Source organism: Somniosus microcephalus, chromosome 17, assembly GCF_052327205.1.
Source record: "Somniosus microcephalus isolate GS21.2 chromosome 17, FLI_Smic_1.0, whole genome shotgun sequence".
In the NCBI taxonomy this organism is placed as follows: domain Eukaryota; kingdom Metazoa; phylum Chordata; class Chondrichthyes; order Squaliformes; family Somniosidae; genus Somniosus; species Somniosus microcephalus.
In genome coordinates this window covers 70,285,832-70,303,353 of record NC_141003.1, presented here as the reverse complement: position 1 = coordinate 70,303,353, position 17,522 = coordinate 70,285,832, and the positions used below count along the sequence as shown (strand labels likewise).

The window sequence follows — 17,522 nt, the reverse complement described above, 5'->3', positions numbered from 1 at the left end:
AATGGCTCAATGAATTGAGGAAGGGGTAAGAGAAGAGAGAAAATTAAATGTTAAATTAACACAATGCAGTGCCAAATTCAGTCTGCAAAACACTGAGTATGGTTCCTCAGATGATGTAGCTGCATTGTATTTCCTTCGGATTCCCACTCTTAATGTGGACAGGTTGGATCTTTAACACACTTTTGTAGTCAAGAATCCAACAGTCAGAGAAGGATACCAGAAAGCAGACAGACACCAGGAGATCAAAGTTCATCAATACCACTATGTACCAAAGCCAAATCCCAGCATTGGCACAAAATGTTAACTACTGACAAGAACCTTGTTGCAAATTAAAATGATCAAAGGCAAAGCCATAGATCAGATCCTTCTAAAGTAGACAACAATAATGAATCTTTGTTCCAATGAGATCAAAACTGTCAAAGGCCCCTCAGCTCCTCAGTGCAAACAACAACATCTGACGGGTGACACTGCACTCAGAATACAAGTAATTGGCTAACTTTATTCATTTGGAGGACAATTAAAAGGGGAAGATAGTGTGCTGGAACTCTCAATGCTGTTCTTCCTACATTGTTGGTGGTTTTTTGCCCTCAATAACTATCAGACATCAGAAAATCCTATCAGAGAGTACACCGTTCCAACAGAGTTTTGGAAGAATCTCTAAGATTCAAATACAGTTGCAGACATGTGCACTAGTATTCAGATTGAAGCGTCTACATTGAAGTAATCTTTATGGAACGTTATGGACCCCAACAGCACATCACAATCCATGTTACTGAAACTAGTTATACATAGTCCAGCAGCAGATTTAGTCATTTGTCAAGATGTGTCTCCACAGTGAAACAAACAATAGAAAATAAAAAACTCATAGGAAGAGAGAATAAAGGTAATTTTAACAAACTAGCAAAACCAGCATGAAAAGAAAATGTCAAGTGACGTGCAGAAAGTTTTAATTTTCCTATTAGCATTTGTGAAGTGACGGCCAAATTAAAAATTAAGAACCAACAGGCAAGCTCTGATTCAGTCTGCACATATAAAATTGTACACGTTTATTACATAAAACAGGAGCCCTCAAAGAAAGCAATTCCTTCATTTAGTGCTCAACTCATGTGAGGTGCTCTGGACAGAAAGAACTGAAATCAACTTTAAAACCTCCTGGTTAAGGGGGTGGGGGGGGGGGGGGGGGGGGGGATGGAGTCAGGGTGTAATGCCAGATGAAAATTTTTAAACAGACACTGGCTCAATCCTGACTTAGTATGCACTGGCCAGACAGTTAGAATGTCCTAGTATCCATGGCCAAAACACTCTGATAGAAGTGATAAATACTGAGCACTGGTCTGTTGAGAAAGAATTTGGGATTTCCTCAGACACCTATCTAAAAAGATCAGCTTTGATCTAAAGTGTAAAAAGCTGCATGGAGTGGTGTGTGTGATGGATAGATCTCCCTACTCTTTAGTTTAACCATATTTAAAATGTAATATGACAGAAGTTCTTGTGCACAAAGACATGCATTTATGTAAAATGATCAAAAGTCTTAAGAGTCTGAAAAGGAATTCAAATTCTAGAACACTCATTTCTAGTCAAAGAACAAGTTGCAAGTCGAATACTGCTTTGCTGTTTTCATGCTTGTGTGAGAGAATTTCTTTTACATAATAAACACATTTTGTAGATTTAGCCTGAATTGAAGTCTGACAGCATGGTGCTTTTCTGCCTACTGTAGATATCAGAAGCATATGTTGGAACCTAGTGATGGAATGATGGATTGTTACCCTGAAGCTGCGACACCACATAAGGTTTTAGGTTTCAGGTGACAGAAGGTGCTGGGCAGGAAACTGCCTGGTTGCTGGGAGCGCAAATAAAGAATGCGTAGAGAAAACCCATATTGTAACAGGTATTAAAATTAAAATTGTTCAGGCACTGTAAGGATAAAATAAGTTTGTTTTTATTAAGCAGCATAATTGCTTCAATAATTAAAACCAATTATGGAGACACTTTTTAGATATATGATTGATATACACAGACGCACACAAATAAAAATGCATAATTTTCTGATAGTGGGTCTCATTTTTCCCCAGTGTGCTTTCAAGAGTAATATTCCAATTACATCAGAATTACTTAACCTTCTGATTTTAGGTAATTATTACTTCTCAAAACATGTATTCCAAAATTAGATTTAAACCCAATAAATCAGGAATGGTCAATGCCAGCATACTGCAGCTCTGACGTGACTTGTGAAGTTGATTCCCCTAATCTGGGACAGAAATTTTAAAAAAGCTCTTGCAAGCTCACTGCAGTTTTCTTTGCCTTGCCTGTGTAGCAGCCTTGATGTTGAATTTGTTTGTCACATTAAATGACTGTCAAGATTATGGTTCAGCACTGGAGATGTGCTGCAAATCCAGGCATATTCAATCAAATATGACAGGAGGCTGTCCATAACAAGTCTCGATTGCACCCAACCCACAGCATCATGTCTTGGATCTTCCTGTGGCAGGTCATGGAGGACGAGGTGCTGAAGATGCAGCTAATGATGTCTTCAAAAAGGAGTTGAAGTCTAAGTGCAAGCAATTATTTCAGTTCTTTCTAAAATCATTCTGTTTGATTGTGTTATTTTGACCCCTTTCACCACAGCAGATTTTACCAAATATTTTGTTTGTAAAAACCCAAATTCAGGAAATTAAATCAGAAAGCTCAACAATTACCATTCTAGGTTCAGCACAAGGAACTTTTATGGAACAAAGAAAAAAACATTCAAGTTCAGAGTTTAATTATTAACCCATAATAAAACAGGTGAAACTTAAAAATGACAAGTGCTTACATACAGCTTGCAAGTGTAAACATGAAAGTTCTAACTCGCTGGCAGACATAGCAGGGGTGCAACAAAACGGATTTTCTTCTTCCTGTTTTTCATGCTAATTTTCTCCTCACCCCGAAGGCACCGACTCCTTGCTGAGGTACTTTTCCATGGGTGCCAGTCAGTCTCTGGTACCAGGGCCAGGTGAGCATTCTTGATGCCCAAGCCTGTATGGTATCAGTAGGTTACTTAATCTCATGGGATACCACAGCCGAGCCAGTTCCTGTCCACTCCGGATGTGCACTCTCTGCAGGGGCTGCTGGATAGTAGTCAGGAGCAGGAATTTTGGGCAACTTTCCTGCAATTCAGGGGCAGAAAAGTCAATTCTAGGATCCTGAACACATCCCCAGCTGAGGTCACCTAACGTAGCACGGACGGAGAAGAACCTTGGACCTTTGTAATCCATGTGGCAGGTTCGCACTGCCTGGGAAAGCTGCATTCACAGACTTTATGAAGCCATTACGCAACTATATCAGTTTACTGTTCATGGACTAACGGTCCATGACAAAAATCATAAGTGACCAGCTAAATAGACAAGAAAAATTTATCTGGCGAACTACAGGAAAGGGTGCCTTGTGCAAGAACACTCAACCACCGAGGCACAACTGTAGGTTCAATACTACCCTGAAATATATGGCATTTACAGAAATTGCTTTTCTTTAACTTTTGTGACGCACGGTGAGTCAGTTTCCTGGTGATGTGCATCAAAGCAAAATCATTAGAAGCACAGGACCATTTCCAGACAGTCTTGCAATTAACATCAAACTTCATGCAAGATCAGTAGGGTCTTGCTGTTTGTTTTACGCAATGAGGCATGGAAAAAACAGCAATAAGGTGTGTATTTTCCCCAGTCACCTGCACACTGCCCCGAATGACCCGATTCTCTCCTTACCCTACCTCTCAAAAAGGTGGCAACTCAGTCGGCATTACAGCGCCACAATCGCTGGCAACCCTCTGGTATTTCATTGAAACGAGAATTTGTCACGCGAGAGCCCAGTGAACATCATAACCAAGCCCCATCCTATCCCTCACCCAGAGTCCACACATGTGCATGTCCAGCACTGGGTCACAGGGTTAACAAGCAGAAACAGGAACCCTGGCAGGTTCCGTCTCCCTCCCTCGAGTTCAGGGGCCTCAAAATCGATTGCAATTCCCTCACTGTTGCCTTGGCTAAGATGTGCTAACTCAGCAGAGACCCAGGACAAAACCTAGGACCTTCTTGGTCTGAATGGTTCATCAATCCACCATGCGATTATACTTATCCACTGACCCAGTAAGGGAGCTGAAGACTTGGGTCATATGACTAGGATTTATAGCTCACCAGTATCAGAATTAGAAAGTGTGCTAGGTAAACAAATCCATCGCCATTAAAGGTTAAAGTCTCTGTGAAGCAATGAGTCAAACAAATAAATCACAGTTTAAGACTGAAAAGGGAACAGAGCCCTCCCTTCTACCCCAGATGGTTAATCAAGTGAGCAGCTAAGCCATACAGACAGGTTGAGTCCCTAGTTCAACCCCCAGCTTGTCCTGAGTTAGCTTATCTCAAACAAACCATCAGTGGGACACTACAATTAACCTCAGTGCCCAAGGTTAGGGAGGGAAGAGGATAATGCCAGCACACATCACTGGACAGTGCAGGTGTGATGTTCATTTAAGACAGAATCAGACTTGGCTGCGACACCAAGCCTGGTTCATACATTAAGAACAGTCTTTTGGTAAGGAACTGGAGAGCGACTAGTGTGGTTAAACTGTAACCCAGCCAGGAGCCTTCATGGGGGAGGGGGCATAAACTGGCAGAAAAGGTACATCTCCACCTAACATCTGAAGATGCAGCTTCTATTAGAAAGGACTACAAGGAGACAGACAGATTTCTCTCAGGTAATGAAAGGTCTTGTACCAAGATTACCACTGGACTGCACAAATTTTGATTAGAAAGATCAGAAGTGCCGACTCACCTCACAAGCTCGTGGTATAAACTCTTCATGGAATAGGTGTACCCATGAATTAGTTACAATGCATAGATCTCCTTCCCTTCCTCAGGCACAATGCAGTTAGATCACTCAAGAAATTGGATATTTATCTGCTCTGCCCCTCTCCCAGTTAAGATGCAAGACATTAGCTTCTCAAAACATTATACTGCAGATTTGCTTTTGAAAACTAAAACAAATAGAACACTGCATAGCACTGATGAGCAAACAGGAGACATTTGTCTACTTACTTCCTTGTGGTCCATAAAACTTGACTACAAATTCGTTCAGCCCACCCAGTATGGTAACTTCATGTTTGCTTTCAATACTGAAAAAGAGAAGTGTCAAGGAAAGCACCAGAAACAAAATACACACACAACTTTCAAAGAATTCACTGCAGGACCTTAACTGAATTAACTAGTTTTTTTTTTTAAAGTAGAAATGCAATACATTGTGCTGGGTTCTGAGCAGAGTACTGCCAGTCTGAATACTGAAGAATACTGCCATCCTCAAGTACGATGAAAATAGCTTCTTCAATCTCGAGAATTAATTAATTTTGTTCCCAACTTTATTTTGTTAAAGCAGTACATTTTAACCAAACAGCTTATTTAAAGTCAAACCACAGAGCTACAGCCACTGAAACTTTATTCTTTCCAACCCCCAGTTGTCCCCCGAGTTAGCAACACCACATCCACGTCAACAACTTATAGTTATGCAGCACCTTTAACATAGTGAAACATTTCAAGGCACTTACAAAAGGGAGGTGAAGAGAGAGAGAGAGAGAGAAAAGAGAAACTGACTGAGCAGGACCTGGGAGTTTCCCCGGAGGTAGCCGTCAAAAAGGTAGGTTATCAGGAGGCTTCTGAAGGCGGGAAGAGAGGTAACAAGGTGGGAAGGTTTAGAGTGGGGCCATGGTGACTGAAGGCTCTGCCAACAGTGGAGTTGATTGGGGGGCCCAGGGGTGGTGAGGAACGGAAAGGAAAAGGGTGGAGGGGGGCAGGGAGGAGAAATGCTTAGTAGTTCAAACTTAGAAGTGGAGGGTGTGACAGTGATGTAGAACTGGAGAAGTATGCAGAAGTAGGGTGGAACAAGGACATGTAGGGATTTATAAGAGGTTTTTGGAAAACAATGCACAGAGATGGGAAGCCAGCAGAGACAGGCATGATGGGCAAGTAGGAAGAATTAATCTGAAGTATGCAACCTGTGGATATTTCCACAGATTTGAGGTTGATGCCCGGACATGCATTGGAACAGTACAGCAAAGACTCACTCCTCAGAACTGAACCAAGACTGGTTGAAATTGCCCTTAAGGAGAAGCTCCAAGAAACACATCAAGCAAGCTTTGTTTGACGTCATACAGATAAAACCACAGCTCTCCGTACTTACAGAATGTTCAGCTAATGAAAGCAGTTACAAGTATAACCATCCAACACGTCTCTGCAGGCAAACTGCAAGCCAGCTCAAACGGTTTTACGCCAGCCAGATTACTTAAAGACAGGAGTGAATACCATGCAACACTTTAACCCTCTTGGGACTGGAACAGCATCCTTGAACGGACCGTTCCATGGAATACAATCACACACTAGTCGGATCCCAAATTAGACAGGAATATCCAGCAAGTCACTGCTGCAAGGATTCCCAACAGGAGCTTTTGAGGGTGGATTCAGCTTGAAAGTGAAGGAATACTCTAGGATATGATGCCTGGGAACTCTGGGCAATGCTAGAGAACGACACATTTGACTTTGGTTGCTGTAGCCTATTAGGTGAGCAAAAGGGGCATCTTAAAAGGATCCTAGTTTTCAAGGCAACCACCATCATTGCACGAGTGCCCCGAGTTCTCTGAAGATTTCAGTAGCTCTTCTACCCACCTCCCAAAAATACCACTCTAGGCAAAGTGTAGTTGTAACAGTTACAATACTTTGAAAGCGATGGATCTAGCGGTCTAGTCTGGGCAACATGTATTACATGCAATTGTTCTGGGCATCAGCAATTGTGAATGGGACTCCTGTGCTTTGGATAGTTTAGCTTTTGGAAGGCACTGGTGCAAGGGGTGCTGACCCAACTATGAATGCAGTCAGCTTGTTTTACCGCAGGAAATGTATTGCATGGGCCAGTGCTGAAGGTATACCCTAGGACCATGGCCCAGCTGGGGCATATACTGTACTGATTTCTGCCCTGGCCCTTCGTATGCTTTGTTTTTTGCCTGCTTCACTTACTCTCTATATAGTGAGCAAAGGACTGGCCACTGGTGTGACCACACAACCTAAACAGCACAGCTTTTTCTTTCTTTTGCAAGCTTGTCCTGATAAGGGCAGCCTAGTATAAGGTTCTCTGGAAGCCATCAGCCCACCAAGCCTCCCGCGATACTTGAAATAGAAATACAAAATCCGGACAGGCCAGAAAGAGTATTGGACGAATTCAACCTGCCAGGATCTAAAGATTCTGTCCCAAACCTTTGGCAATGAACATAAGAACATAAGAAATAGGAGCAGTAGGGCCATATGGCCCCTCTCGAGCCAGCTCCAGCATTCAATAAGATCATGGCTGATCTTCGACCTCAACTCTACTTTCCCGCCCTATCCACATATCCCTCGATTCCCTTAGTGTCCAAAAATCTATCATTCTCATTCTTGAATATACTCGACGACTGAGCATCCACAGCCCTCTGGGGTAGAGAAGTCCAAAGATTCACCACCCTCTGAGTGAAGAAATTTCTCCTCAGCTCAGTCCTAAATGGCCGACCCCTTATCCTGAGACTTTGAGCTCTAGACTCTTCAGCCTGGGGAAACGGCCTCTCAGAATCTACCCAGTCAAGCCCTGTAGGAATTTTACATGTTTCAATGGAATCACCATTCATTCTTCTAAACTGCAGAGAATATAGGCCCATTCTACTCAATCTCTCCTCATAGGTCAGCCCTCTCACCCCAGGTAATCAATCTAGTAGTCCAACACTAAAGAACCTTTGGTTGGGGAAAAATGAACTGATACAATAGTGCAGGTCCTGTAGCTTTATACAAACATGTGAAGTAGGAGGCTGCATGTGGCACCACCAATGTAGGTCACATTATGAGCATCCTCAACACATTGTTTTCCCAGAACACATGAAGCTAGGATACACTACGGTGTGTCAGGATGAGGAATTAAAAATATTCAGCAATTGGTTGCTTAGCCCTTTCACACACCAACCAGCAGCCATTTGCAAAGTCTTCAGATATTCACCACCAATTGCTTCTCACCCAGGGCTGATGGTATTCGGCACAACTGAGTACAAGATCTTAAAACAAAACCACCTACAAGTTAGCCAATTCTCCATAAGGTTTAAGTTATAAAAGTTGCCAGTTCCAACAAGATGTTTCTTTGATGGAATGCCTGGTCATGTTATAAATATCGACAACATGCATGATCAGCCGTAAGGTATTGGGAGATAAACATTTTTTTTGTTTTGAAAAAGCTATACTTTGATGCCATCTTAGCTGTGTTCATTTCTGCAGAACACAAGTAGCTGAGTTGAGGGCAGTGCAGAACAACATCCACTCAGCATTTATTAAAGGGACTCTTAAGCCCCTCTTCATGCAGTTTGTTAAGGCAGTGAACAGCTGACCCACATGGACCAACCTTCCCTAGGAACTACACCTCGACGTGGAGAAAGGCTTGCATGCTCCAATGACCCCGAGAGGTATGCCGTCGGGAGTGTAACTCCTGGTAGGGCCACCCAAACCAGAGAGGGCAAAAGGTAGGAGACAATCGAAAGGCAGCCCATTGATCCTCCAAGTAGGGGGTTGTGAGTCAAGGCTAACTACCTGCCCATGTAAAAATGCCTTTCGTTACAGAAACAACCCAGACACAAGATGCATCCACTGCCGACTGGCAAATATAAACATCAACTGTAGAGAACCACGATCTGCTGGATGTAAGGTAAGATGATACTTCAATCGGAATCAGATATCTTGCTCTAGACAGCCAGCAATGGATGAAATGGGTTGCATCGTGTTCCACTAGGCACAGGAGACTAACTAATAATAGAGCAGGAAGATCCCAGATCAATTCTGAGCCAAGATGATTGTTGGGGAGCTACAATTTGGCCTTCCTACCTCAGATTAAGGAGGTGGAAGAGAGAAGAGAAAAAACAGGATTCCTACTCCTGATTGCTGTCTGCACCTGCCAATGTTTGCAGAATTGAGCATGTCTGTGATGCCTCCTGTAGTTAAATAGCCCACCGATATTCAAATGTCAAGGTTCACACATGAATAATGACCATTTATAGAAGGTAATGAAGGATGGCCAGGAGCTCGGAAATTGATGCCTTCAGGAGAGGAAATGAGGGAAATAACTGGGAAAGAAAAGAAACAGGGCGAGAAGGGAGGCAGGGAAGAGTCTAAAATCAGCACTGCAGAGAAATTCTCTGTTAAAGGTAAATATCTATAAATACAGAATGGCTTCAGAATTGTCAAGCTCTTTCATACACTTGCTGTTGATATTCCCAAATATTTACGTTATGGGAAATGACAGCACCTCTCCTGCTCTACAGCACGACAGCAAAACCCAGGCATGTCAGCTAAATGATTACAGCCTCTATACAAAGTATTTTGTTTTGCAGCCTCCAAAACACAATTTTCCACAATATGATCGCCAAAAATGTCACTGCAATCACATTGAAAAATGAATACATTTTTTAAAAAAATTCCAGTCAAGAAGATATTTTAAAAGTTTACAAGTTGGCTTTACTTTGTTTATATTCTTTAGGTCAGAACACTATTTGAAAATCAAATCCGACAGCCTACATTTCTAATAAAATTAAAACAAAAGCAACACTTTCAATGTAAAGCCCATACTGCTTAAAAAGCCCCAAGGGTCAAAACTCGAACAATCAAAATGTAATTATTAAAATAAACACATATACTATGATTATGAAATATCGCAATGTGGCGAGAGGAGGTAATCAGTTTGCTTTTTCCAAGAGATTTTATCTACACTTATTTTTAAATGAAGCACATCCCCAACAATGCTTGTCCCGTAAACAGAGTGAGACGTAGTACTGAGCCTTGGAATCTCAATCACCATCACAGGACCATGACGTCACCAGTGAAAATGAGCATTACTGCAGGGGAGGGCTCCATCTTTTGTCTGCTTGCAGGCCCCCTCAAAGTACGATACACATCTTACACTCTGCAACAATTAGAGTATGTGCCCGGTTGGTTTGTGCTTTCAATATTTTACATGATGAGGTCTTGATCACCACTTTACAACTACCCTATAGTAGCATGACTGACTTGAGGCCAGGTGCTTCCCACATAGGGGTTAGGGTAAAACGCATTCTGGCTGTTCACAGGACATGTTGCTCACTGAGAACAATCTTATGCTAAATAAAATAGCATTCATTCAAATTTCATGATAGTTTTTCTCTCTCGCGCCTTCACCTCAAGTTTAATTCCTCATTGCGGTACAGTTTCACAGACACTGGAAAACCTCTGCTACCTTGTCCAAGTGGCCATTCTTCGTGTGTAAGCAGAGACGGAGAATGTCAGCTTTGACTGTCTGCAAGCCTTCCCCATCCTGTCCCCATCACAACTACAGTTCTCATTTGTACCATGGCTCCTTAGAGGGTGAAATTCTCCTCATATATTAAGCAAATCATTAACAAATTGCATTTGCTCCAGCCACTGCACCTTGGACAAGGCATTGGTTTTAAATCTCCACATCTAACCAGGACCACTGTGGGTAAATCCTCCCCAAATTACTACGGCAATGACGGGGAGCGAGCAGGAAGTCTCGTGGGAAAGAGTTGGCTGGGCCCAGAGGCTGTGTTTGCTTCTGCTGCAGTGGTGAGACAGCGTAATCAACTTCTGCCCAGCAAAAGACTGGCTCCACTTAATTTTTCTACTGCGATGTTTAGTGGCTAAGGACAGACACAAGTTTCAATTTTTGTTCAACACTAATATTAATAAGCTAGTAATCCTTACCCGGCTGCAGGCTGCAATTTCTTCTGGGAATCCCAATAAATGTTGAGATTTCCTCCAGAACGCTTCCTAAAATCTCAGCTACAAAACAATTCTAAAGTTCAAATTAGTGAGCGCTGCTGGATGTTAGTGAGTCTGACAGGGTGAAGGGGCGAGATACAGGAAACTCTCGATTTACCGGCACCTAAATAACCAGAAATCTCGGTTAACCAGCAAAATTCAGGAGTAGGTTCAGGTAAGTTTTACTTCATATTACTTGCCTTCCTCGATCTGTTGCTGTGCAATCGGGTGTGGCTGCAGCTGTTGCTAAGCAACAGGGACGCTTGGAACTTGTGGCCATTGTTCTGCACCTGGGTTTGTTGCTTATACGGAGCTCTCAGCTCTCCGTATCTTTTACTATAGCTCTCGGTTATCCGGAATTTTTGATGAACCAGCACCACACTGGTCCCATCGGTGCCGGATTAAAAAAAAGTGTTTCCTGTACCAGCATAGGAAGACATAATCCAGGCTGCTCCAGCTTCAAGCAATGCGCTGTCAGGCTCAGGAATGCCCTCTATCTCCAAATGCTGGGATCATCATCAAAGCCACTGGGTTATAGTGACTGAATAAATTAAATAGTTTTTATTACATGGAATTACAGAACTTTTACTAGTTGTTTACTGCTATTCCATCCATTTTCAATTAAATTTAACCTGTGGAGTACCAATTGCAGGAAGGGTACTCAAAACACGCAGCGCTCTGGTGAGATTGCACCTCGAGTACTGTGCCCAATTCTGGTCGAAACACAAGGGAGATAATCAAATCTTGGAAGCAGTTCAGAGATTGATATTGATCAATATTGATATTGAACAGATATTGATCCCAGGTGTCACAGGACTGAGTTATGAGCAGAGAATTTAGAAGCTTAGGCTTTCCCGTCTTTAAAGGAGGCAACTGAGAGATGACGCTGTAGGAAAATATATACATCCTTTAATTCATCTAATGCATTTGATACTGAACCACGACAGGAGGACAAGGGAGCACAGGTTCAAACTAATAAAAGGCAAAGAGATTGCTGGTGTCAAAATTCTTGAGTGATCAACAAATTCAGTGGATTTCCCTGCAGGGTAGTAGAGACAAAACCTCTAGAATCAAATCACAGCAGGTGCCAATTCCGACCAGCATTCATGTGCCAGTGCTGGTCTACTCTGATCCCACATCCCTGCCCGTGCACTGTATTCTTTTACAGTGTACTCCTCTGAATTAGATATTGCTTAATACAAATTATCTGTTCACTCTTGAGCGCTAAGTTCCCACTTTGCTGTGATACTTGCAATGTTTAATTCAGATTATCGGACAACTCAAATTTTATTCTGCAAAAATAAAATGGCTCAAGTTACCAGGAGTGGATTGGATAGTCTGCTTTTTCAAATATTTATCCAATTCTCCGAATTATAATCTCTGCCTCTACCCACATCCTGCCAATCAGGAACATCCATCCCGTACTCTACTACCAGTTCCTAGTCGCTCCCTCTGTTTCCACAGTTTGGCGGTCGTGATGGCAGGACAGCAAGGTCCTTCTGAATGGGCAAGTTAAGATAAGCTCATCTCTATCTACCTTGTGATTATGAACAGAGAAGAAAGATTATTTTTGGACGCTAGCCAACATGAAGACAAGAAATGTGGTTGACAGAAGCTTTGTTATGTTGATCCTCATCTTATACATGGGGCCTGGATCGCCACCACGCACCCCCACCCCCTCCCAGCGTTTTTGGGGCAGATACATCAAAATACATCAAGGTGGATACAGCCAATAAAATGAGAGAAGAGTACGCAACACAAACACAACTGTATCCTTTTAAATCCAGCACCATCAAATGTATTAGAATGAACTGGTGCCTCAGGAATGTATCCCTTTAAAAGAATCTCATCAGTAGGTTTTACTGTGCTCACTTTGGTTTAAGTCAATATATTACACAAGCAACAAAACACATTCCGCGATGCCACCAGAATTTCAGTAAAAGTGCAACGGTGTGCAATTTTCTTACTGCATTGTAAACTGTGAAGAACACCCCGCAATACAATTATAGATTCTTTCCCTCCAAATTTCAATCATCTCTGGTGAGGGCATTTAAAGCTGTGTAACACAAGGGCGAATCACTGGTGGTTACAGGTCGGTCATGTGATTGGAGGTGAATTAAGAGTATGGTTAAAAAAAAAGACTTGCATTTATATAGCGCCTTTCACGACCACCAGACGTCTGAAGCATTTTACCGCCAACTAAGTACTTTTTGAAGTGTAGTCACTGTTGTAATGTAGGAAACGCAGCAGCAAATTTGCACTCCGCAAGCTCCCACAAACAGCAATGTGATAATGACCAGGTAATCTGTTTTTGTTATGTTGATTGAGGGATTAATATTGGCCAGGACACCGGGGATAACTCACCTGCTCTTCTTTGAAATAATGTCATGGGATCTTTTACGTCCACCTGAGGGCAGACGGGCCCTTGGTTTAATGTCTCATCCAATGACGGATAAAAGACGAAAGGTGGTACAATAATTATTCTACAATTTATTGGTACCAATACACTAAAACAAACCCAATGGTGACAACATTGATCCAGTCTCCTTATGACAAGTGATAGCCATGATAAAACCTAACTGGGCACTGGCCAACTCAATTCAGCACAGTAATCTACAACTACACAGCCAGGTTCATCCATTACAGGGTGCAGGACAGTCTCTCACATTAAATGAAAAGGAAAGTGTAATGAGCATGGACAGTTTAAGGAGCACAGAAAATAAAGGTACCACCACAATAAAAGACTAACAATGAATTCACCATGTAATGTACAACTGAGGGACTCAGCCTGTAGTTCTGTTCTTCAGATCTATCAGACCTCTACTGCACTAGTCGAATTATTACTTAATTCAAGTAGGATGCTCCACATTTCAGTTCTGAAAGGCTGAATTACAGTGAGCTGAGGTCTCAACTCTCAAGGCACTCCACATGCTCCAAAGCAAAGGTGAACACAATTTATCAGTGTCATCTAGTCAAGGTGACTTGACTAGAGGATCCAATTTGCCTGGAACATTGTAGAGCATGGTTCCGGTGCAGCAGCCTGCAGTGTCTCTCAAAACACCAGGGCCAGCCTGGTAATAGGAACACTAACAATCCCGGTCACCGGCAACGTCTTAATGCCATTTCTCTCCATGTTACCGATTTTTCTATCACCTTAAGACGATGACTATCATGCTCACATTAATATCCTCATGAAGCCCCCCTCAGTTCACTCTTCCACCACCCGCTAAACACCCTCCTCCCCAGGCAAACATATATCACATTCTGAGCATCAAGTGAAAGCCCCAAAACTGAAGGAACTCTGCTTTACATTTTTGGGTTTTTACTTCAGATACTTTTCTCTGGTTTGGTCTCTCAGGCCACTCCTGTGGGCGAGGCCCTATAAACCAAAGTGTGCCGTTCCCTGCCTGGTCATTTTTAGTAAGCCCACAGGCCCAATAGTCACTGTATTTCAGGATACTAGATTTTTTTAAAAATTCATTCACGGGATGTGGGCGTTGCTGGTAAGGCCGGCATTTATTGTCCATCCCTAATTGCCCTCGATAAAGGTGGTACTGAGCCGCCTTCTTGAACTGCTGCAGTCCATGTGGTAAAGGTACACAGTGACTGTGTCGTAGCAGTTTGGTACAACTGAATAGCTTGCTAGGCCATTTCAGAGGGCAGGTAACATTTCACAGGCATTGCTATCTGGAATCACAAAAAGGCCAGACAAGGATGGCAGATTTCCTTCCCTAAAGGACATCAGTGAACCAGATGGGCTTTTACGACAATCCGGTAGATTCATGGTCTGATACGAGCTATTTATTCCAGATTTATTTAATTAACTGAATTTAAATTCCCCAGCTGCCGTGGTGGGATTTGAACTCACGTCTCCGGATCATTAGTCCAGACCTCTGGATTACCAGCCCAGTAACACAACCACTTATGCTACTGTTCCCGTGCTGCACCAGGTATGGCCACATGAATTTCCCTGGCTTTAGAAGGCAGTAGAATAAACACTCCAGCAAGCCATGGCTTAGGCTATAAACTGCCAAACAGATTTATTTAACAGTAACTGGACAAGTGAACAGTAGCAATGATACACAATATATTTATAGTTAGTTCAAGTACCCTCCTTGGAAGATAAAAATAACAGATTGTCATCTGCTGCAAACTGATCGTGACAGATCTCTGGTGAGGTGCATTGTAACCTCTAAATTACCATTGAAGATGCAGCTGTACCCAGTTCCACTCATCCCCTCATGTTGGCACTTAGCATTTCCCCGTCCTGTTTCCTTCCCCCAGTCTATGCAGGTAACGAAACAATCTGTTCCATTTCCACCAATCAGAAATTCGGCAGGATTCATTACCAGCAGGTAGACAAGGGAACTCTGGGAGGGTATCTGGCAACTGCTTAGCAACTTCCCAAGACTCAATACTGGCATATCACTGTTTGGGGGAAATTACAGGCATAAATACTGCTGATCCTGCCATTGAGCCACTGCACATCCTGGTGAGAAAACACAGTCTTCTACTTAGTAATAACAATTCACCTCGGAAGAAGTTTTTAAACTGGGGAGGGGAGGGGGGGGGGGGGCGGGAATGGCATACATCCATGCTGGCTCTTCTGTCCTGTGGCCTTGTTAAACACTGCAAATTCTTCCGACTTCAAAATGGAGGGCAGCACTGAACAAAATGACAGTTACAGCTATCACACTACAAATGGAGTTTACACTGTGGTCTATTTATATATTCCGCAGAAATTGAACTTTCAGAACTTATAGGGGTATATTCAAAACATTAACTAGAACAGCTGAAGATGGTTGGGGAAAATACACTGCCCCAAGGAACTCTGCCAGCAATGTTATGGGGCTGTGATGATTGGCCTCCAACAACCACGGCCATCTTCCTTTAGGTCAGGTTTGGAGGGTTTACTTGTCGACCCCCATGGTTTTGCTTGGGCTGTTTGGTCAAATGCTGCTTTGATAGCGAGGGCTCTATTCACAGATCTTTTCTGCCATGCAGCTCTTGCACCCAATTCTGGATATTAGCAGTGACAAGGGCTGGAGCCAAATGGTTCCAGGGAAATCCTGTGATCAAAAACATTTTTAAAGCAGTTAAAATCATAGTTCAAGGGCCAGCAGTATTGGATTCTACAATTGGCCACTAGATACTTGGTTTGGGAATGGGGGGCAGCAAGAGAAAAACTCAAATTATCAGCCAAGATTTCTGCACCCGATCAGTAACCAGTGATCCTGCCGGAAATGTGACTATGTGGACATCTAGCAAGGACAAGATTGGTCTTGGCTGTGATGGCTCCTTCCCCATTCCCATAATCAAATGGCTAGCCCACAATCTCAAGCAAATGGCAATGGGGGATGACCTGCACCCATGAAACTGCCCCCCAGCAAATATGAGCACTTTCAGAAGATGGGGGCAAGTGGAAGAAATTAGCAGAAACTTTTGAGGCTGAGCAGGCAACTGTAACTTCACCAAAAACAAAAGTAAAACTATAGCTTAGATGAGCCCCTTTTAATGATAATACTGGATTTGAGAACACCAAATGCAGATCAGATGTACACTCTGGCCATTTTCCACGCTCATAGCTGTGAAACAGCTTTGTGCAGTACAAACATAGAATTCACAGCAACTAATGACATACAATGGCTTCACTTGCCAGGCTGACCACAACTGACCATCTCATTCTTCCCTCCTTTGCACCATTCGCTCCGACTCCCTCCATCTCACGGGTGAACTATATCCTAATATCACATTGCTGGCCAGTTATTCCGTCATCTGCATAAGGCAGGGAGTGCCACAAAAGTCAATCTAAAGCTTACAATACAATAAGCACTTACATCAACAGATGACCCAAGGCACTACACTGGGAGTGGAGTATAAAGACTGAACAATGAGCAAGGTAAGTACTGCATAGAATTATCAGGGCCAGTGATCTCCTGGACCAGTTTTAAATTGCTTAAGAGGGTCAGAAAGGAATTTCCCAGAATTTTCCCCCCAAATTAGCCTGGGTTTTTAAACCAGGTTTTTCGCCTCTCCCAGGAGATCACATGGTTTTGGGTGTGGTAGGGAGTGTATATATTGTGATGCACGAGGTATCACAAATTGACAGGTTGGATGGACCAGAGGGTCTTTTTCCATGTGTCATTGTTCGTATGTTTGTAAGAAAGAGAATTTAAGGCAGGTCCAAGAGGGAAATTTTGAAGAGGCTTTTGAAGGTTAGAAACAGGACAGAGCTCCAAAGTGCAGCAGTGTGGTGGCTGAGGACTCAGTCACTGGTCGTAGTGTGAACAGGAGAGAACACAGTGGACCAGAGCTGTGGAAAGTAGAGGACATAGGGCTGTAGAGGACTGCAGAGTAGAGTGAAGTAACAAAGTGGGAGGACTGGAAGACAAGGATCAGGAATTTGAAGTCAATATGCTGACAGACAGGAAGTTTGCGGAGGTCAGCAACGACAAGAATGGTGTGTGGGAGGCTTTGCGGAAACACAAGTTGCATGGGTCTGACTGAGTTAGGAGGTCAGCATGCACAGAAGCAATTCAGTGACAAATACCACAAGACTCAATGTATCAAGAAAGATCCAGTGTACAAGCAATTCCATTTTCAAAAAAATCTCAAATAAACAGTTGGTATCAGTAACGGTGACCACGAAGCTGTTGGATTGTGACAAAAACCCACGTTCACCGACGTCCT

General features: G+C 42.9%; 1 protein-coding gene across 3 annotated transcripts in view; it reads right to left on the bottom strand.

The window, feature by feature from the left end:
* ube2h (ubiquitin-conjugating enzyme E2H (UBC8 homolog, yeast)) overlaps nt 1-17,522 on the bottom strand; it is a 143,706-nt gene that overhangs the window by 55,685 nt on the left and 70,499 nt on the right. For all 3 annotated transcript variants that reach the window (XM_086010646.1, XM_086010648.1, XM_086010647.1), the window contains exon 2: nt 5,067-5,143. In XM_086010646.1, coding sequence (XP_085866772.1) covers nt 5,067-5,143 — 77 coding nt within the window. The remainder of the gene's footprint in view (nt 1-5,066; nt 5,144-17,522) is intronic.